The sequence below is a fragment of the Vidua macroura genome, chromosome 9 (assembly GCF_024509145.1).
Source record: "Vidua macroura isolate BioBank_ID:100142 chromosome 9, ASM2450914v1, whole genome shotgun sequence".
Lineage (NCBI taxonomy): Eukaryota > Metazoa > Chordata > Aves > Passeriformes > Viduidae > Vidua > Vidua macroura.
The window spans coordinates 5,185,517-5,207,917 of record NC_071579.1 but is presented as its reverse complement, the minus strand read 5'-3'; the positions used below and the strand labels follow the sequence as shown (position 1 = coordinate 5,207,917).

The 22,401-nt window shown below is 43.3% G+C and overlaps 1 protein-coding gene across 2 annotated transcripts in view; it reads left to right on the top strand.

Annotated features, from left to right (window-relative positions):
• Positions 1-22,401, top strand: part of RASAL2 (RAS protein activator like 2) — a 163,261-nt gene that overhangs the window by 112,405 nt on the left and 28,455 nt on the right. For both annotated transcript variants that reach the window (XM_053985267.1, XM_053985266.1), the window contains exons 4-5: positions 2,696-2,802; positions 13,797-13,906. In XM_053985267.1, coding sequence (XP_053841242.1) covers positions 2,696-2,802; positions 13,797-13,906 — 217 coding nt within the window. The remainder of the gene's footprint in view (positions 1-2,695; positions 2,803-13,796; positions 13,907-22,401) is intronic.

The following is a 22,401-nucleotide window of genomic DNA, read 5'->3' as shown; positions in this document are numbered from 1 at the left end:
TATCCCGACAGTTTTGCTGTATCTGGGTCTTTATTTTCCTAGGGACTAAGCATGTCTATTTGCTCTTGTATTTTAGAAGGAGAAGAGAGGGAAAGGTAGTTTTTATTTTTAGTTCACTGCAGGCACCTAGTGAATATTTCATTTTCCCTTCCCCATTCAGTACACTTCTGTGATTGTGTGAGAAAAAAGAAACTCATTTTACTGATGAAATGCCAACATTTTATTTGCAGAAAAGTTGGATTGCTGCTGGGGAGATGTTGGGGAGGAGAGGGAAGGCAAGGGGAGCCAGGCACATTCCTTGCGGTAGCTTTTCAACTCCTTTCAGTTTAAAGTTAAGCTCTTTCCCAAAGTGCCCCTCCTGCAGAACGTGTTGTGGAAAATAGTGGGGAATTTGTGCTCGTGTTTCCATTTATGACTCAGCAAAGTTAACAGACTGTTTTAAATTACCGGGGCAGCTTTGATGTGATTTCCTGCGCGTGAGAAGTGGAGGAAGCCAAACCTATTACGTTACTCCTTACTAGTCAGTGTAAGATCAAAGGTGCTCACTCTAGCCCTGTTCCAATGGAATACATCAATCCCGTTTGCCATTGTTACATGGACATGGGAATGGCAGGGAATGGCAGAGACAATTCTTTATAGCCTACCTAGCACAGCTCTGGGCAGAGCAGTACTTACAGGTGCTGCAGAAAATAAAGTTTCCCTTCATCTAGGCCAGGGAGGCAGCTGGTGATAGGAAAGTGCACCGTCAGGTAAAACTGGCAGCACTGCAAAGGCTCCTGAGGTGGTGGGACTGACAGACTCAAAAACCTTGGGCTGGCACTGGCCCTGCTCCAAGTGCTTTTGTTCTCTAAAGGTGCCCTGATGGGACTTACCCTGCAGCTCTGGAACAGGTGATGCTGTAGGAGAGCTGGTGCTGCTCCGGAGGAGGAGGGTTCTCCCCACAGGGGCACCTCTCCGCTGCGGCTCCCGCTGGCTCTGGCAGGCCGGGATGGGCTCGGTCCGTGCGGGCAGGGCTGGGGCATTGCCCCCACAGCTGGCTGTGCCCTGCCCGTCCCTCGCTGGAATACCACACCGTGTGCTGGACTCTGCCCAGTTCACCAGGCTGCTCTCCCTCTTAGCAGTCCTTTCCCCAAGCAGACTGAGGGGCTCAGTGTCAGCAGTTTGCTTTTCTTAAAAGATAAGTATCTACCGAGTGAGACACTAATACTGCAGGGTCCGGATTCCTTCGCCTCTCCTCCTGTATGCTTCATTTTGTCAGTCTCCAAGCATCCATGGGAGAGACGTATTATAACTCTGCTGAAATCAAAATCCAGCATGCAAAGACATCACAAGTAATGCTATCCCTGAAGAAGGCTTCTCTCCTTTTTTTTCCTCTGGCTCTTTGGAGGAAAACGCTGCTCTCGTGGCACCAGCTGGCTGTCTCTCCCCATAAACCTTGTTTTTTGCTGCTGTGAATCAGGATGCACAGGGAGATTTTCGGTAGCGGAGGGAAGCCGGCAGTTGGGCGTCTGTTAATAGCCTGAAAGTAACTAATGAGGATGTGCAGCCGGAGCGATTGATTGAGGAGCTGCAGTTCTGTGTGCTGCCGCTCGCTCGCTCCCCGCCAGCCCCGACCGGGGAGGGAGGCAGGGAGGGCGGACGGAGACACCCGGCGTTCCCTCAAGTGGAAGTCACGGATCCCCAGGGCCGGCCGGCCAGGAATTGAAGTTTAAGCTGCATCTTGAAAGGAGAACGGCAGGAGTCAAAATGTCCCTGCCTGGAGTCACGGCTTGCTCCTGTTCCTTAAGGTTCAGAAGATAACAATGGACTTTCTGCTAGGAAGTGATTTTTTCCCTCCCCGTGTCGGGGGGTGTTTTGTGAAGCTGGATTCCTTAAAGTCTGGCAATTGAGCTGGAGATGGGCAGCACTTGTGATAAAGGTATCTGTATGCATACATATGCATATCTAGCTCTATATGAAAATGCATATATGTGTGTTTGTGGAGAGATTTTTAATGCTGTGTGTACTTTATTATGCTATTATTCCAGTATTTGTACTAGTCAAAGACATCAGTGCAGCTTTTATGAATATTCGTGCTCATCAGATCAGTCTGCATGGATTTAAGATGCCAAAGTCATGTCTTAGTAAGGTCATTCTGCCAGAACGAGGAGAAGTTGACCTATTTTTTTTTTTTATCTGCAGAGATATATATGTCATATTATCCAGGCACTTACAAGTCTTCTGCTGGCTGCATGCTTTGAGCAAGTAGTGGGATCATACATCACCGAACTTTGACCTTTGCCGAATTACATTCAGCTGGGACTAAAACTGAGCTTCCCTGGGTCTTGATTGTAGTTATCTCTTAATTACTGCACTGCTTACATAAAAAAATTAAATCTAAACTGAAATAGATTTAAGTTCTCTGAATACTGTCTCTCAAACAGTAACATAATATTAATGTCCAGGTATTGATCTTTACCAGCACTTTTTATTTTAACCTCCCACAGTCAAATCAGATTCACAATCTTGAATCTGCCAGTGAAAATGCCATTGTAGGTTAGTAAGTGAATAAGATACAGGTAAATAGAGGTGGGTTAATTCAGCAGTTTAGTAATGCACTCAAAACTTTCCCGAGGCTTCTCTCCTAAAGAGCACAAAGCCTGATCATTCACCACCCCCGGGCACCCATTCACCACCTTCTTCTTCTCTTCCTCAGAGGTCCCAGCAGAGAGATCTCCTCGCAGACGGAGCATCTCGGGGACCAGCACCTCTGAGAAAACCACCTCCATGGATGTTCCGAACACTTCTCCTTTCAGAGTACCAGTAAGTGTGCCTTCCCTGCAAAGGGGCTTTTGTCTCATTGGATGGGAGGAGGAATTCAAATATCACAGTGTACAGCCAGGCTGGGGGAGCCTGGGGGCAGAGGAATATTTGGTTAATATTTCCAGTTGACCAAGAGGTTTTGCTATCAAGTGTCATATATTATCAGTAAGATTCCTGGTATATCCCTAACTTGCTCCTTTTCATTGCCTTGATGTAAAGTTGCAGATAGAGAAACATCAGTGTTAATGTAGGCAGCGACCTATATAAATACTTCTGAAGTCGCCCCCAGGGATTGCATTCCATACTCAATCTTGACAAGGAAACAAGTTCCTTTAAGTTGGTGATAGCATGTTATTTTTCCCTCTTGCCAGTGAAGTACATAGAAAATCGAAATGGTTTTATACTTTATTCAGAAGCTGGTGTGTTAATTCCTCTTGAGCTCCTTGGGTTTTGTCCTGAGTTTGGTTGGCTGTGAGTCTGCATGAGAGTTGTTCAGCTACAGCCTGGATTTTGCTTGGGCAGTCTTTGGTCAGTGTGTCCAGGAGGACAAAGGCATTTCTATTATTAGACTGAGGACAAATCATCAAGTTAAAATGAGGTGCCCAGTAATTTTCAACAATGTTTTAAGATATCTAACTTGAATATTGTGAATGTTCTCATGCCCTCCTATACTTTTGGCAAGTAATACTTCAGAATAAGTCTTGCATTGTATCATTTTGAAAATAAAATTTAAAAAACAGCCAAAAGATTTAATGAGAGTTATTTAAACTATTCAAGGATTAAGGTTGGTCAGAGTGTATAGAATACATGGTGTTTAAAGCAACCTGTGAATTCATGATATATTGGAATACAGAAAGGGACCAAGGAAGCAGTGACTATAGTGGGTATCCTTACTTGGGCCCTTCCCAGAATCATAGAATAACACAGATTGGAAGGGACTAGACAATCTTGAGAGGTGCTTTCCCACCTGAGCTATTCTGTGTCCTATGAATGATCCTCTGTCACTTCAGAGATCTGTTTTCTGGATGGTACTTGGGAAAGAAGGGTCTAGTTGTATGTGAAGTTGATACAAGAATATTCTGTTACGTCAAGTTCTGAGAATTTGATACCAAGTCCATGATCCACAGAGTTCCAGGAAGATTTCTGAACTCTTGAGAGCCTTCAAAAGTCCTATCCATGTCTTCATTTATAAGAAATTCTGTTTTCTTTGCCTTCATCTATAAGTAATAGCCCAAGCCTTCAGATGTATACGTGCTTTGTAGTAGCCTTTATCTAACAACTGCAAGCTGTGTACCAGAAGTGTTTGATGACTATCTGTATTGTTTATTTTATATGCCTCCTTTTTTCCTCATTTTTGTACCATTCCTTTTAATGATTATCCTATCTCTTAAGTAATGTTTTAATGCTTCTCTAATTCTTCTCTAATAGTTCCCTGATTCTTCTTAGCTCCTGCTCCCTTTTAAAATAAGAGCCCTGCAGAATGTTTCTCATTTCCCCTGGTGGTGTGTTGGGCTTTTAGGACTCTGGCAAATAAGCTCAGGAAGCAGTACCTGGCTGCTTTCTTGGGCATAAACCAGCAGAGAGCTAGAAGCTATTTGTGCCACGTGGAGCTGGATTCTGCTGCTTTGTCTGACTGACCACCTGTACACCCAGGAGCATAATGCACCCTCCTGTCCTCCTCATGGGGACAAGGCTTCTGGCTTTGGAGGTTTTGTTCTGAGTAACCCATTTATACCCTGTTACTCCTAAGCAGGGGCTGAGATCACCCTGTTTTAAAGCATGGCTGCTTGTGAGCCGTTTAAAAGAGCAAGCTGCAATTAGAAGTCAGCTTTCTTAACAATACAGATGAGCTCAAGCCAAAACTGCTGAAACTAAACACACTGTTAACTTGGTAGATTGGCACACATCTAATAGGTGGCTGAGAACATGGGGAGGAATCGTGTTCCTGCCTTTGACTGATAATAAGAATTTCCCAGCTCTCAGAAGGAGGAAAGGTGACTTGGGCGCTTCGTGAAAGTCTCAGCCTTGGATCACTGATCTGAGAAGAACTGCAAGTGAAGGATGCAAAAGATGGCTTCAAATTTGTGTCTGGGAGGTTGTCCCTAGTTGACAGGGATTTATTCTGCATATAAAGGAGATTAACAGTAAGACGACTTGCTTTTTTGTTTTTCCAGACTTTGTCACCTACAGTGGAGGTTGGAGGGCTACGGGCAGCTGCAGCATAGTGCTGTCTCAGTGATTCTTCCCGTGGCCCTGACTCTGTGCCATACCTCGTCTACTCACTGCTTGGATTTCTAACAGAAAGCAGCTTAAGGCAGGGGACAGCTTAACCTTCTTCCATCCTGATGGAAAATTATGCTGAGACTTTCATAATAAGTTGCTTTTACAGCTTTTTAAGTTTGTCTCTCAGAACAGCTATTTAAAAGCTGTCTTCTCAATAGGACAGTAGCTTCCAGCATGTTCTGTGCAGGTTTTTTCCTTTCAAGCACAGGCAGTGGTACTCACTCAGAACAAGGCATCTGTTTTTTTAATACTGCTAATTGGCATTGCTTTAGCATCTGGAATTTTGATTCATAACAGCATCATTGCCTTTAAGCAAACATTTCCTTGACAATGCATTTTTTTAAGTAGTCTCTTCAGTGGTGGTGGTCAATGAGGGATTTCTTTTTAAGGGCTGATCCGTAAAGTTTGGAAAATTTGCCTTTTTACCTCCTGCATGGGCACTGGAGGAAAATATGTATATTTAAATTTACTAGTGTGTGAAAAGCAGAATTTCAGTAGTTACACTCTTTCCTAGGATGAGCCACTACATGGACCAGCATGTCCTTTGTGTTTGTGAGGGTGGTGAGGTCCTGGCGCAGGTTGCCCAGAAAAGCTGTGGCTGCCCCATCCCTGGCAGTGTCCAAGGCTAGGCTGGATGGAGCTCTGAGCAACTTGGGGTAGTGGAAGGTGTCCCTGCCTATGGCAGGGGGTTGGAATGAGATGATCTTTAAGATCCTTCCCAAGCCAAACCATTCTGTGATTCCATGATTTGTTCTGGTTATCTCCCACCAAGGGGAGTAAAGAGTGATTCTGCAAATGCTGATGCTGCACAACACATACAGAGAGAAGAGCTCTTGGTGCTTGTCCTTTCCTTTTCTTCCCCATTACCCCAAATTGTCTGCACTTGAAAAATTAGTCTCCATCTAATTTCAGCTGTATAAATTGAAATTTGATGATTTCCAGGTGTGTCAGGAAGAAATAATGAGAGAGAAGGGAAGGGCACAGAAGTTAGCAAAACGGAGATGAAGAAATGTGTCTACTCACATATAGACAGATGTGTGCTGTTTATAGATACATATATAGAAAAAGTCATATTTTTAATAATGGATATTACTTGACTGAACAAATAGGGAGGCAGAGGGAACTGGCTCCAAGTAGGCACTGTGACGCATAGGTGGGCGAGAAAACAGCTTTTCCCTTCCCACACACACCGTGTCCTGGCAGCGCCTCGGTCTCCGTGCATCCCGTCCCCTACTGTGGCACTATGGAGCTCCAGCAGCACTGCTGCAGCCTGACACATTCCCTCATTGCTCTGCAGTTGGAATTGGGTAAATATGGGACTATCCACATCCTCAGACCTCCTGCAGTGAGAGGATGGAGAGGGATATCTAAACTCACCCTTCAGACTCTCGCTGCGCTCTCCAGTTTTGGCTCAGAGTTGTTATTACAAATTATATGATTCATCCATCTCTGCTGGCTAATGGGGAAAGAAAGATGAGAAAGAGGCAAAGGAACAAGTGTGAATGAGACAGGAAAGCCAGAGCACAATCCTTGAAGTAATAAAATTATTTTTATAGGAGCCCTGATGTAGGATACTTGCAGATTGCCTTCCTTGGTTTGTTTCTGGCTGAGGGTATAATTGGATCTATAGAAGTGCTGTCTGCCTCTTTGCTCTTTAAGAGTACTGCTAAATGGAACAGAAGACAATGCAGCCAGCCTGAGTGAAGGTCAAAGCTTGATGAGATCTCGTGGCTGCCCAGCCTCATCTTTTATGCAGTCAGCAAGATTGTTGCTTCTCCAGAGCACTGCTCCGCTCCTGCTGTGCTGCCAGGGTAGGACAAGTTTGAGCTGTGCTGCGCACAGCTGTGACCCCGTGGCATACAAATACATATTTTTAATTCTGCATCAACACCAATGCAGAGATGGAATTGTTGGTTTGCATTAGTGTGAGGCACCACAGCATCCCCCATGAAGAACGCTGTGCTCAAATCTGTCCCCTCAATAGAAATTTATATTTTTCCTTCCACTTTCTACTCGTTACTTTTTGTGACATGTTTGTTTAAATCTTCTCCAGTTTTTATCACTTGCCTGTGCTGTAATGCCTTAGATATGCTGGCTATTGCATGAATTCTGTGTCAGAAAGCATAAATGGGTGACTGACTGTCTCCAGGGTGCTCACCACACTTTCATCCGTATCTTTATTCTGGGATAGTGCTGCTCATAGGCTCTGTAACTTTCACAGTGTCTTGCTGCCACAGCAGATTTGTTCATTACAACAAACTTTAGTGTTGGATCAGATGATGGGGATATCCGGGCTCTGACTCTGTCTGGTGGGCCTCAACAGCATGAACATTATTCTCATGTTTGGTGTAAACCTGACTTTATCCAATTCCTTTTATTCCTTAGTTAATGTAGGGGAGCTATGAAAGTACATAGCTTTAAGCACTGCTCACATTCCACTTGTCCTTCGCTTAGTAGTATTTAAATATGCGCCGACTCATTTTATTCTTCACCTCCAAATCATGACTTAGTCAAGTTATGCAAAGTTTAATTAATGCATCCTCTGCAAATGAATCCTTCTGGCCCTTTTATCACTTTTCTTGCTCTTGTATTTTTAATTCCCTTCAATTGATTCTCCAAGTTCTGGTTCTGAAGTTCACAGGAATGTGTGTTACCAGTTTCTAATTGCTCCTAACCCTTTGTGTTATTTCTCTGTCCTCCCTGGCCCTCACTTCACCTCTTAATTTAATATAGCTCAGTGTAATTAATGTGCTGTTTAATTTTTCTTCCGGATGATTAACAAGGATGTTAAGCAGAAGCAGTCAGGCCACTATCCCCACCACATCCCATTGGACCCTTTCTTCTACCTTGATACCTTATCACTTGTTGTAATTACTCTTTTTAGATATTCCTGCAGCCATTCCTCAGGTTCATGTTACGAGCTTTAACAAAGCTAATTTTTAATAACTTTTTTGTAATTGGCATGTATGCTATGTTATCAAGAGATGTTCTGAAGTGTTGGGCTGCTTAGTGGCTGCATGCCAGGGAAAGAGCCAGGGTCAGGAAATCATTGCCTGTCCTTCCTGACAGGCTCAGGTGACCTGTTTTCTTATCATGCTATTTTTTTTTCACTGTTGTTTAGTTGTTCTCCAGACATCCTTTTTACCTTTATTCCTTAATTCCTGGATAGGAGCTTTTTAGGATGCTCCTTCCATCTGCTGTTCCTGCTGTCGGCAGCTCCCACAAGGACAGCCAGGTGCTGCTCCCAGTTGTGTCCATGCTAAACACCTTGCTGAACTGGGATCTGAAAAGCTGATGTGGCCCTCTTGGCTATCAGGTAGCTCTTGCTTCTTCATCCTTTTTTCAGTATAATTTTCAGTATAATATAAATAATTATATATTACTTGGAAATTCGACTCCTGCAGGACTTTTGGCTGCATATCATGCAGAGTGCACGCAATCCTACGATGCATTTTATTAACAGGTGTATTATCAATGTACCCTTGTTACAGTATCCTCTGCATTTCCTTGGGTTTCTTATTACTGTTCCTAAACTTGTTCCTCCTATACTGCATCCCTCCTGTGGCTGTAGACCATCTTTCATTGGAAAGTTGAAATTGTTATCTGGCCAAATCTGCAGTGCTGTCCCATCAGGGGAAAAATATCTTTCCTGATCCTTGCTGTTGATCAGCTTGTGTCCTGAAGCATGATTATTGCTCACTCTTGTTATTTTTAAACCTGACTAATTCAGCTACATATGTTATTCTTCCTTATATAAACACATAATCCTTTTTTAATCTTGCTGAAAAAAATGTTGTCTGTATAATATCTTGTGGTGGTGAATTGGATGGGCTCATTTATAGATAGCATTAGGAAAAGTCTCCTGACAATCAGCGAAACGTGCTGCCTCTCATTTTAAATTGCCCTTTGGTTTTCTTATGTAACAGGGTGCATGAGGAGCTTAGGTAATTTCCATTCTATTTGTTTTATACATCTGTAATCCTGTCTTGCCTTTGTTCCTAAAATAAATAGTTGGTCTTTAAAATATATCATTTGTAAATGCCCCTCTTGTCTGCCTTTAATCAGTTTATACTTCTGGAGTTCTGTTTTGTTCTAGCTTTCTTGCTGAGATGAGAAAATCAGAAGAGTGATGCATTAGTGTGAAAGCTACGGCAGATTTACATAACACCACTCTGCTTTTATTGGGCTTTATCCTCTGTTTGGACATTCAAACATGCTTTTTATTGTTTTGTGCCTGTGCAGAAACCTCTTCTTCAGTGATGTAGTGCCAGGTTTTTTGACGAGTAGATGGTGGAACGTGGCTGTTGTAGGTCGCTGTCTTGTTCTGTATATCACCTCCAAAGTATATCTAGGGTTGTTTCATCTGCTTTTCTACTGTATGAGTGGTTCAGAGTCTTTTCAAAGGGAGTCACTGCTAATATTTTAATACTGGGTGTTACTGGGCTCATAAGCAAACTTCACCTCCTTGCTAGTTAAATTGGCCTTTTGCTGTTATTCTGCAAGGAATAGTAAATTTCACCATTTTGCTGCTCATTCCTGGAATATCTTTCCAGTTTGATCTTTCCATTTTACCACCTGGCCATCTTCCCCTGCTTCTTTGCCTTCCCATAGCTTTACAACATTACTGGCACAGGACAGTGTTTTCACTTGGCTCTGACACTATTTTTTTCCTTGATAGCTGCTTGTGAACAGCTTAAGGAATAAAATGCTTCATGTCCTCACCACGCACGTTAGTGAGGAGGCAGTTCTTCTGTCATCCACAGTCACTTGAGGGTTATCTTTGTACCCATCCAGTCCTTCCTCTCACAGAAGATGAGTTTCATGGCTCTGTAAATGAAGTTACCCACCTGGTGTTATTAATAATGCATTGGTGCTCCTCATCAAGAATTACAGATGTTCAAGATGCATTGCAAGGCTCAGATGCAGTGTGTTTGTCCCCAGAAAGACCTGATGTAGGTAACAACACTGTGTGTAAGATGCACCTTTTTTGTTGCCCATTTTACACTACTTTTAGTGCTTTGAAACTTCCACTGATACCATTGCATTTTATCGATATTGGCTGATTTGTGTTATGGTTATACATGGTTTCATTTGTTCATGGCTGAATTCACCTTTCCCTTTCCAAACAGTCAGGACAATCATTATTTATTATGCATGGGCTGCTTTCCCTGGAGTGGAGAATTATCATGTCCATAGGGAGCAGCAGTTCAGGAGTTGAGTAGCTCATACTTAGGCTGTCTTTGAATTTGTCAGACAGTTCCTGTGCTGCTCTGCTCAGGTTAAGGACAAACAGCCAGTTGGCATCTTTGGCCTTTTCCTAAAGCCAAAACTGCCCTCAACAACCACCACCTCTGGGTTGGAAATACTTGGGGGTGAGAGTTTCCGTGCTTTCCCTGTGCAGCTATGAGGGGAAGTGTCGGAACCCAAGGTGTCCCTCAGACACTCTTGGATGTTCCGGGTCCAGGTCAGAAGCCTCTGAGACCCTGGCAGGCAGCCAGAAACCCCTGTGGTTTTGAATTTGACCCATGGAACAATTTACCAACTTTGCAGGAAGAACAAGAAATCACAAAAGTTTAGATATCATAATAGAAGTAATCACAAAGTAAAAGGTAGGATTTTTGAGTGCTGTACAGGGGGGCTTTAGGCCTTGTACAGAGGGGTCTGAGTTTTGTACATGGGGGTCAGAAGTTCTAAGATGGAGGGATTTGGGTGTGTCCTGTCCTCCTTCTTTCTCTTTCCTATCCCCCATGTTCTTGGTGATGTTGGCACTCACAGATTGATTTAGAGTAGAAAGTCACTGTTCAATATAGGTGATAGGCATTGGGGGAAAACTATAAACATTTAATACGTAATGTGTGATATAAAAGATGGCACCAGCCCCTTGGGCGAGGGAGACGGAGAGAGATGCAGAGGAAAAAGGAGTCAGAGAGAATGCCGGGAGTGTGTGTGCCTTGAGATAACATGCAATAAACTGCCTTGAGACCAGACGACTGAAGACTACTGAGTCTTTCTTTGAAGGCACGGGTTGGAAGAGAGACTTTACCACCTCCCGGGGTCACCCCAATCTGGGGGTGATTCTGACAGGGGAGTTTCCAACAGCTTGCTGAATTATCCTTTCTCCTGTGGAGATTGCTTCTTGGCAGAGCGGGAGAGTCGAGTGGCTTAACTTCCAAATGAGATGAATAGAATTCTCAGTGGGATTGAATTATTTTTAGAGGTTGTTATCATTGGGTTTTCTTAGGCCAGTGTTTGATGCTTTTGGATGAGGTGACAAACCTGCCCTGACCTATTCCTGACTGTGTGTGTGGTTGTGCACCATCACTCTCTCTCCCCATCTCTCTTTTCCATCCCTGTTTCCCTAAACCTGTGATTCTGAGGGTAACTTGTACTGAGCTCCATCTCATTAAGTGTGAACCTCAAATCTGTCTCTTTTCAAATTTCATCCTAGCTAGTTTATCCTACCAAGTATTTTGTACTTTTTTGATTAAGAACATAGTCTCATCAATGCAGGCAGTTGGGTAATAATTTACATCTTTTTGTCTGAGGGTGTTTGTTTAAGCAGTAGAATTCTCACTGTTTTTAAAGACGTTCTATGATGATTCTTAAAACTCAGACACTCCATTACATTTAGATATAAGAACCAAACAAGAGTCTCCTTTGTGTTGAAATAAGTATTTAGGAGAAATACCTAGAAAATAAAATAGCAGTGTTTTTGTCTTTTTAATGGTGCAAGCCACATTTATAAACATTTATAAATATTTAGTCTATAGGACTAAAAGGAAATAAAACTTTCAGTTACATGGTATTGTTGCAGATAGAAGTTTATTTTTCATCGCTACATCTTTTTTCTATCTGCGTTCAGTATTTAAAAGCATTTCCTTTGGCAAATGGAAATCAAAAAACTCTGCTCAGTTCTGGCATGTGTGAATTTTTCATGCTGCTCCCAGGTTGTCCATCTGTAAGCACTGCCCCTGCATGAACTGCCAGCACAGAGCAAATATTGCAAATGTTTTCAACTCTTGAGGATGACCAATAAGCAACCTTTGTTTGAATAAATTTTTGTCTTTAAATATATTCTTACCCTGTGCTTTGTTTGTTTGTTTTTTGTATAGTCAACTCTGGCTAGCCTTATTCAACCCCAAATAGAACATTTGTTTCATTGGGGTATAGATTATGTTCAATTAAACCAAGAGCATGTTCCATGTTAAAGCAATACCAATTTCAAACTGTACATGCACACAAAAATGAATATTCACCATCCTTCTCTGAGTGAGATTTGGAATTATGCAATATAAATACTTCTGGACCCCTGCTGAATTGGGTCATCTTTGTCTTATTTGCCCTTAAGGGGAGAAAGCCATGGTATTTCATGTTTGCAGTTGGAGTAGACTGAGAGGTACTGGACTGAAGCCAGGGTCCACCAGATCTTAATCCCTGTGGCTGGGTTTGTTACCTTTTATTCTGAGAGGTCAGAATATGCACAAGTACCTTTGAAAGTGCTGTACATCCTCTACTTGAATTCCAGCAACTGCCCCAGGAGAAGCCCAGGAGCATCTATTGATTACAGGGTTTTTTCAAAGGCACTTTTTCAATACTAGGACCAAGAGAATTGCAGCATCATGGGTGTGCTGTGGCACACACAGCTGAAAACACTTCTTCCCTTTTGACAGTACCTTTTCCCTCAGCACATTGTATACATTTGTGAGGTTTGTTTTTTGTGGGTTTTTTGGTTTGGTTTTTTTTGGTTGGTTGGTTTTTTGGTTTTGTTTTTTTTGGGGGGGGGGTGTCAGTATTTAGATATCAGGCCTTTTCTTATCCACTTTATCAGGAGAATGTAGCAGCTTTCACCCCTGAGGAGCCTCTGGCTCAGAAACTGAAACTGAAGAGCAGTCTTAATTGTAGCACTGCTTTCAGATGCAAAAAGCAGATTCCCCTTCCTTTGTTCTCTCTGACTCCAGAAGTTTTCAGTACTTGGCTAGACCAAATCAGAATTAGGCTGACCTAGTGTTGGCAGCACCCCCATCGAGCAGGAGATGATCCCAGAGACCCCCTCCAACTAACATGGCTTTGGGCTGTGATTGTTGGGTGAACAACTGTAGTTTAAAGACAGATTCTTCGAAAATTTATTTTATTTTTAGATCCTAAGAAGATTTTTGGATTGAGCTTTGCTTCTTACCAGTATTATAACTGATATCTGAAGCCACTGGTGTGTGAAATGCTTTGAAATTTTCTATTCTGGCTAGCCAGATTATTGAAATTATGAATTATTTTAAGATATAATGTGCTATATCTCAATTAAAAAGGCAAACCTGGCTGCAATTGTGGGCTCAATAGAAGCTCATAATATAAGACCTCTGTACTTTTAAGCTGACCAAGAATTAAAAATATGGCATGTAGAGGGGAAGTAGGAAGATTGAAGATTGCTCCTTTTTAAATGATAATTGTGGGGTTTGGGTCTCTTGTATAATAGTTGGAATCCATTGAAGTGCCCCAGTAATGTGAGTACTGCTAATTATTGCAATTGAGGCTTTCACCTCCTGGAGCTGTCACTGACAATCCAGCCCTGCCTTTCTTCCTGCTCAGAGCAATCCCAGTCCAGCCCGTCCTGTGACTGGCATCAAACCTCTGTGTTTGGACTCAGTGGCAGTGCATTGAGTGATTCATTACTGGCATCAGTTTCCCTGTTTCACTTCTGCACCTTCTCATTTTAGGGCTTCTTCAGTAAGCGCCTGAAAGGATCCATCAAGAGGACAAAGAGTCAGTCCAAGCTGGACAGGAACATAAGTTTCCGTCTGCCCTCTCCCAACAGTTCCGAGGACAGGTAAGGTGCAGGGCTGACACCCAGCACGGGAGTGCACTCAGGGAGGAGAGCCAGGAAGGGGATAAGGGGATTTATTGTCCAGCTGGCATGGGGTGGGGTTGTGGGGCTGCTTCTGGCATGTCAGAAGTTTAGTGTGCAGTGTGCTGCTGATACAGGATGGGAAACTGCTGCTGTTCACAGCTGTCAAAAAGCTCAGGTTAAGCAGATGGACTCCAGTACCTTTTCCTGCATCTGTTTCAAATAAGCTGCAGACTGCCAATTTTATGATACAAAACCATGGGATTGATCAGCTGGAGAGAAATTTGCCTTGCTGCAGGCCAGTGCTGTAGTGAGATGAGGAGTTGTGTTGGTGTGAGTGGGGTGGTTCCACCAGTGCTGGCACAGCCGGGATTTGTGCAGTGCAATTCAGGCACACTGAGGACCCTTGCAGTGTTGGTGTTCTGGTTATTGCAGTGTTACCACAAAGAACAGATGATCTGTTTTTCAGAAAACTGGAAAACTCATTAATTTCTGACCATCTTAGTGCTCCATTTGGTTTATCTTTGCTTGTTTAGCTCTCTGCTGGAGAACCTGGCTGGGAATGGATTGTGTATGAGGCAAGCAAAGGCTCTTACACACAGTGTTTCCTAACTGTTTGCAAAGTCCCTTGATTGTTTTTATTAAACATATTCTGTGTTACATTCCACGGTAACCCAGCAGGAGAAGTAGATAGAATGAAAAATAAGTTGGCCTGTACTCGAGGCCACGGCAGGCTTCTGTGATTTGACATTGTTCAGTGCATTTTCTGTTTTCCTTTAGCTGAGCTGAATTCATTAGTTGTATCTGTCATGCTGTGCTGCTTCAATCAATGTTGCTGCTTTCTCCATCTGAAAGGCAGACCATAAAATCACAGAGATAGCAAGGCTGTGGATGTTGGAGGTCTGTTAACATCAGGAGTTATAGAAAAGCCTGCTGCTTACCAGATGTGACTAACCATCTAGATGGCCTTGCTCCTGAAGTCCACCCAGGCTGCCTTGATGCAAGTTTTCCTATAAATCTCTATTTTCAGGGCGTTGCAACGTGGCTATAAAAGCAACTTAGTAAGCATAAGCATCTTAAATAATGCCACCAGGTAATCGAGTACCTGTTATTTTTACCATTGTTTGAAAGCAGCTTTGATTGAATTTTTGTAATGCGAAAATTTCTTTGCCATAAATAATCTGGTTGCCTTTCCTGAGCTTGGTACTCATGCTGGATACTTGGCTTTTGTAGTGTCAGGGAAGCACTGTTCTGGGAAAGCTAATTAATTCCTACATCTTTGGTTTAAGACATGATGTTACACACAGCAAAGCTGCCTTCTTTTAAAAAGCAGACCCCCTTCTACTCACTGCCAGTGTAGGCACAAATTTTCAACTAGACTGAAATGAAATGTGAATTTTTTCTGATGGCCTGAAAGCACAAAAGCATAAAATCCAGGTACTTGATCACATGGTGGCATTATTGAACATAGAGCTGACTCTAAATTCATGAGAAGGAATTGCCACTCTCTCACTTTCTGTTCTCCCCCATTCTGTGTGAGCCTCTCAATCTGTAGCAGTGAGAACTTTCCTGTCCTGCCCTGGTGAGTCAGGCCTTTCCCATTTCAAGCAGGTGATTCTAGGTGATGTCATGGTGTTACACAGGTTTTCAGGGCCAGCATGACTGATAGCATCTCCCTTGTCTTGCTCTGACAAACACAAAAGCCCTGCCTTCAAAGAAAGTATTATACAGCTTCATAAATTAAAACCCTGCATGGATTAGAAGGAAATAGAGGCTGCTGTCATATTGCCTTTTCATGGGGTGTTTGGGACCTGACAAGAAAGTGGAGATTTTACAGATAAATACCTCTAAAATTGTGGACTAAGGAAGATTAGTTATCCTGGTGCACATCAAGATTTGGGATACTGTAACATTGCATGCCATGCTAGGTGATGACAGAGGATGGATGCTATCTGTTCAGAGTTGATTTAAAACAGAAAGGAGTCAGGAATGCTGTAGGGAGCAGGGATGGAGATGAGTTGCAGATTTTTTTGTAATCAGATTTTCTGTTTCAGCGGAAAGAAATTGGCCAATGTACCTTTTCTGATTTTTAACTTTATTTCAGTGTGTCTGGGTTAGTGGATAGGGAGAGGAGAGAGTTCTGGTGCCCCTCTAGAAACATGGATCAGCATCCAGGTGTCCTGTAGGAATAAATCCATAACCTCTCAGTCTGTAGTTCACACCCCTCCTGGTGCTCAGGCTCAGGTTGTTTGCTGGTGGTTTTTTGTACTTGAATATATTGTATATATCTTTACAATACACTGATGTGGCAGGACTTAGACTGTGCTCCTTTGTGAGCCAGGGCAGGTGGGAATGAGGCTCTTCAATGTGTGGCCAGTGCAGCATCTCACCAGGTTGCCAACAGCTCTCACCATGAGGCAACCTGGCACCGTGTTCCTGTGGCATCTTTCACAGCTTTTCCAGCCTGTTTCCTCCTGCATCCTTTGAGCTTTTCAACTCACACATTCATCTGTAATGTTTTCTCAGTGTCCGTAATATATAAAACATGTAAAAATAGCATGAGAAAAGACTTAGGAGAGACCAAATTAATATTTCCAGTTTGTGGCCAGGAATTTGAGAGTATCTCCAAGAGGACCACCAGTTTTGTTTACAGAAGGGGAGCAAAGATGATTGTTACTGGCCTGCATATGGTCTCGGTGACTGCAGCAAAGCTCTGCAGACAGCTGGGAGGGCTTTGCCCTGTTGGGATTTACAGCCACGTGGGAATCCTCCTGCTTTGCTAAAAGTCATTTTATGGCATTATGAGCCAGGGGTAGTGGGGCTCAGAATGGGCTCCGGCAGGGCACAGGGAAGCAGGTAGCCATGGCTCTGGCCTTCATGGCCAAACAGTACCACTCCTTCAGCCACAGCTTCTTCTACTTTCGGTAAGTTCCTGTTCCTCCCTCCTTGCCTCTTTGCAGTGAGAAAATAGCGCGGGTCGTGTAAATTGTAGAAACAAAACCTGCCGTGTTTTTCAGGTCCGTTCTAATTTCATGCCGGTTTTGGAAAAAAGGGGTGGGGGATTTTCACCCTGATTTAGCTGTCAGGATGGAAATCTGTGTTACACAATGCGTTATTAAGGCTTGACTCACTCCCAGCTTGCATTCATTCAGCATATCTCTAGCTATCAGCACACTGGAGTGTAGGGAAAGGGGAGGGAGGAGTGGTTTGTTTCTGGAGGGACACCTCACTCCTGGTTTGGTGAACATAGTTCTTTCAGCAGTTGTTTGGTTTTTCATTGAAAACTGAACAAGACCCCAGTGCTTGTCACAGACCTTCCCCTTAGTGCTGGACTGCTCTCTCCCACTTGCAAGCTCACTTTTTTCTTAATGCTGATGCTTCTCTGCAAAGCCCAGGCTCCTCCATGAAGCATTCACCTTGAGTTTAGCAGGGAAATGAAACTGCATCAATTAAGCATTTCTGGTCCATCAAAACAAACCAATTGGAAGCATTAATAGCAGAGACCGGAGGAGAGAGGAGAACTCTCCTGCTGTGAAATTCAGCAGCCTGCTTGGCTGAACCCTGAGAGGTGTCTGTTAGACAAGCTGTGATCTGCAGGGAGAGCAGGCAGGCAGGGAAGGGCTTTGCAAATCCAGGAGTCAAACAATGAGGCTTTGGGTCAGACCTTGCCAGAAAAGACCAGAATCTCAGTGGAAGACTAGAATAATATACTCAGAAATCCCCAGCATTTAATCACACCTGAGTGTAACTTGCAGATAAATAAGTTACCCTAAGTTTCTGATTTTTCAAAAAAAAAAAAATTAATAATAAAACTGGTTAGACTTGTAGAATTGTTGACCAAGTAATAGGATGTTCAGATAATTGGCAGTTGGAAAATGAAGAGGGGTGTGGTGCCTACAAAATGTGCATTTGGACAGGGAAAAACCTGGTGCTGCAGCATGGGCAGAGCACGGGTGAATTGCAGGTGATGCTGGAGATGGTAGGGTCCCGTTCCACAGGGCTGGGAGCTGGGATAACAGCAGAGAGTTCACTGCATTACAGTCCAGGCTCTCTCCTGTGACTTTGCCGAGTGGCTAAGTATTGAATTCGACTTTCTGCTCTTGGGGAGTGTCTCCCAGCACATGGGGATTGCTGAAATTATTTGAAGCATGCAGACGAGCAGCTTGGTTTAAGGCAGTTTGGAGACTTGGCTGTAGCTGGGTGCTTGGGCTGAGTTCTTTCCTTTCACACCAGTTTGGTAAAGGAAAGTTCATTTTTAAACTTTTTTTTTAATTTTTCCAAATCTTTTAGATTATTGATGTCCACAGGCTTGTTTTACAAGTAATATAGAGCTCTCCCTGGTAAGCTCAGTAATTGGAAGTCTTTTGTGCCTTGTAGGTTGGCTTTTAAATAGGTCAAAATCAGCAGGAGAGCTTAATAACCAGAGCAATTAGGATTTTAACCCTTTATTCTACGTGCCTTATAGCCAGTAGACTATAATAGAACTTTGCTAATAGGCTGCTGTGTGCTGTGGGCAGCCTCTGAAAGCCAGAGGTTTCCAGTTCCCAGCTTACAACTGAGATCTTCCTATCAGGGAAAATTACTGAATTATGGTGTGCAAGGAGAAGGGGTCATCTTGGGGCTGGGCCAGCAAGATGGGGTGGTTGGAGAGCTCTTTTTCACTGGCAGTTGTGTGCTGCTGCCAGGTCAGTGGTTTAGGGCATTGTCTGGGCTCTGATTTACAAGGAAGTGATGCAGCTCTGAAGACCAGTACTCCAAAACATATGAAAAGAGGTGAGAAGCTTAAAAAGTTCCCTGACATGCTCCTCTTCTGTCGGTTTTTCCTCTGGGAAAGAAATAATGGAGAATGTATAAGAATTATTGTGTGCTTTGGTAAGTGTTTGAACTCCTGTGTAGCTCCTTTGCAATCTCTGTGGTTTACAGACATAGAAAAAGCAACAGGATAAAAAGTTGATCATGGGAGGTCAGTTGTAATTTAAAACAGGATTTGTGTTGTTAATGGAGCTGTTTAACAGAAACAGATTTGTACAAACAATCCCTCCCCCACGTTTTGCATGTGTGATCTTCCTGTTTACAGTAATCTGCTTCCCTGGGATTACCTCTCTGCTGACAGAGTCTGAGCAATACTCATTTTCCCAGTAGCTTCCTAACATAATGCAGGAAGGACCCTGTTAATCCAGCCCCTTCGCTGGACACTGGGACATGAATTAGTGGCATCTATGGCAAAAGGAAGCCAGCAAGCAATTTCCTTTCCTTGTTACAGATTCAGCATATCAGATGAGGCTTTAAAGCAGCAGAGAAGTATTATTTCTGTATAATTATTGCCTGTATTGATTGGGATGCTGCTGATACAGGCACAAGTCAAAGATTTGCTTTGCAGATCTATCAATAGATGAAATCTATACTGTGGTGCTCACAAATGCATGTACTTGTGTTTGTAAATGCATGTGGTTGCATATAACCAACAGTTTTAGGATGTTCTGATGTTTATGGAAGATAAAGTGCCAATTCTAAGCCACTTCATCAGTTTATTGAGCTGTTTTAAATATGGTAACTTCAAAGGATTGCTGGAACAGACTGACATTTGTCTGCCACGGGACCCTGAGTCAACAAAACTACCAGTGCTCCAGGTGCTCTGCAACAAACCCAAATGCTCACAGCCCACTAGTCAGAAGAGCAATGGAGCAGAAGAGATGCTCCTAAAAGGTGTGACTTGCAAGATGGGATGTGCAGGCTTGGAGTACATCTGCCGTGCATACCTGCCTTTGCTCCTGCCCTGTTCCCAGAGGCTGTTTGGAGGCTTTCTTGGAAGATTCTTTGCTCTTTCATGTTGCCCTTTAATGTCTGGATCTCATCAAACTCGTAGGAAAGGACAAGGAAGAACTTCTCTGTCTGGGAAGGTCACCTTAGCCACGCCTGCCTCCCCTCGCCTGCTGCCTCCACTGGCTGCCAGCCCCCCCTAATCTCCTTAGGGGATGCTGTGCCTTGGCAACCCAGGAGCAGACAGGAGCCTCTCCTGGCACTGTGGGGAGGGAGCTTTCCTCACCAAGGAGGGAACTTTCCTTACCATAGCTGTGGCTGTTCTCCTGGCCCCAGCCTATCTGCCTGGCACAGTGTTCCTCCGAAATCTGTAACCTGAGGCTTGAGGAAGAACTCCTCTTGGATTTGTTTGTGCCTTTCTTCCTCTCCAGGCAGGATTTGCTGTCTGAGATGTAGCAGAGAGCAGGAAGTTTGGAGGGAAGGGCTGTGGTATGTGGCACCGCTATGATCTGGAGATGCTCTGCTAAGTGGCTCTACAGTTGTTTCGTGTAGGTCTGCTTGCCTTGTCTTGCTCCAAGTGCAGCCTCTGCTTAACTGGAATTTGCTACATATCTTTTTTTTTTCTTTTTTTTCCTCCTTTCTTTGGTAATTATTTCTCTTTCCCTCCTCTTTCCCCTCTTTGTGCTCACTCCATGCTTTCCTCCACTGACCAGGCGCTGGCTGCAGGCTCTCAGTACTTTGTAAGGACAGGAATTGCTCAGAGTTTGAGGCAGGGACAGAAGCCAAGTGACCTCAGCAGTGCTTTCTTGAGAGGAGAAATTAGAGAGGATTTTGCAGAGATGACATTAAAGTGTGGCGTATTGTGGTGTGTTTATTTTAGACTTGCCCTACCTTAACTGCAGCAAGTGCTCAATTATACAAGGCTGAGGTTTGGGTTTGCGTTGGTTCAGCTGCTGCCGGAACTTGTTAGAACAAAGCACAGCGCTGCTAACGCTCCTACTGGGGCTGCTGCTTTGCATCTGAAATCAGTGCCTTTGGAATATTCTCCCATCAAAGGGTTTTGCTGCCTGCACTTAGGTCATTCAGTATATTAAATGGGAACAAAGTTATCCCTCACTGTTTCATAAATCTTATCGTGTGTGAATCTGCTCCAATACCTTCAGCGTTTCATTCCGTACAGAAGAGCAGCTGGGTGAGCTCTGCTTGTTGCATTGCCTGTATCTTTTGTGGTGCCCAAGGTTTTGTTAAGCAGTCTTGGTTAAGATGCCTTTTCCAAATGTTTGGGGGTTTTTGCCTCTGAGTTCCCCTATAGAATTGCTCACAGGTAGGAGGAGTTTGATTTTGCTAAGGATAAAGAATGTGAGGAACATTTTTTTTTGTATATGTGAGGGAAGTGCACAGAAACTAATTACTTTTCAAAATTAGGGAAGCTGTTAGAGGTAGCTGTGCTTTTCTTTCCTCTATAAATAACAATTTTTAACCTTTTCCATTTGATACTGGGAACTGAATCAAAGAGAAAATACTGTGAGGATGAACACAGGAGCACTGTCTTTCTCTGAGGGATGTGTAGAGAGCTGATGCCTCTACTTCCACATCTGTTCCTTGTGCCCAGTCACACTTGCTAGATGGGCAGCCACATTTATGGACTCGCCTTCAGGGATCACTGAGCACAGGGACTTCTAGATCTTAACAAAAGCCAGACCTGCCAGCTCAACAGCTCCTTCTCTGCTAAGCTGGGACTCTGTGCTCTGCCTCCTTGTTGGTCAGATGTGAAGGATGTGTCTGAATTCCTGCCACAGGAAAAATAAGCTGTGTCTGCACATGATGTTTACCTTGAGATGCAAGCTGCGCCTCAGGTGATATATGACTGTTGTAGAAGCCTCCAGGGCAGGTGTCAGTTTGGAGGCAGAAGGAGAAGCCACATCACTTCTAAATTGGACACATTTTGCAGTGCTGTTTGACAGCAGAGCTACCCACTATGCACAAATGTTGCGTCAAATCATATTGGGAGGTACAGAAAGGGTTAAAGCACATTTGATAATGTCGCTGTTGATTGCCAAAAGCTGTGGCATAGTGGAGAGAGGGAAATGTCTCTGAGAAGTGTTCAAGAACTGGTGGGGACAAAGAGAAATCTGCCTTGATAAAAAGGTGCTGTGAATTTGGGGGATTTCAGCTCTGGTATAGCTCAGGGATTTACAGGACAAGCAGCTGGAAAGGAGAAGCAGTATGTGTCAATGAGAAGTTAAAAGAGAAAGAAAGTATCAAAAAAAAATGGAAATTCGATATGAAAGAAGCAGCTGAAAAAGAAAATGCAAAATTACTGATTTGAGCAATTGGGTAGTGAAATGGAATTTGTATATTTGACTTTAGTGTAAAGGCTTTGTATGTTAAAAATCAAGTATATTGTGAAGGGTCACCTGCTTTAATGAGTAATCCTCATTCTCCATTGGTTACAGATTTAGGGATGCGTGTGCTCTTTGCTGCTAATAAACAACATCTGTCTGCTAATCTAGCTAGTAACAAGTATTTTCAGTATTACATCCAAAGCTACCTTTATGGGCTTTTTTAAAATTTCAGCAGTTAAGTTCTGAATTTTTTGCTGCTGTTCTTTCACTGACAACTTGGCAGCTATAATTTGTAGGTCAGTGGGAAAGGACTTCCTAGGCTGGATATTGCCTTGGGAGTCTGGGCTTACTGGCCTAATGTTATTTTCATAA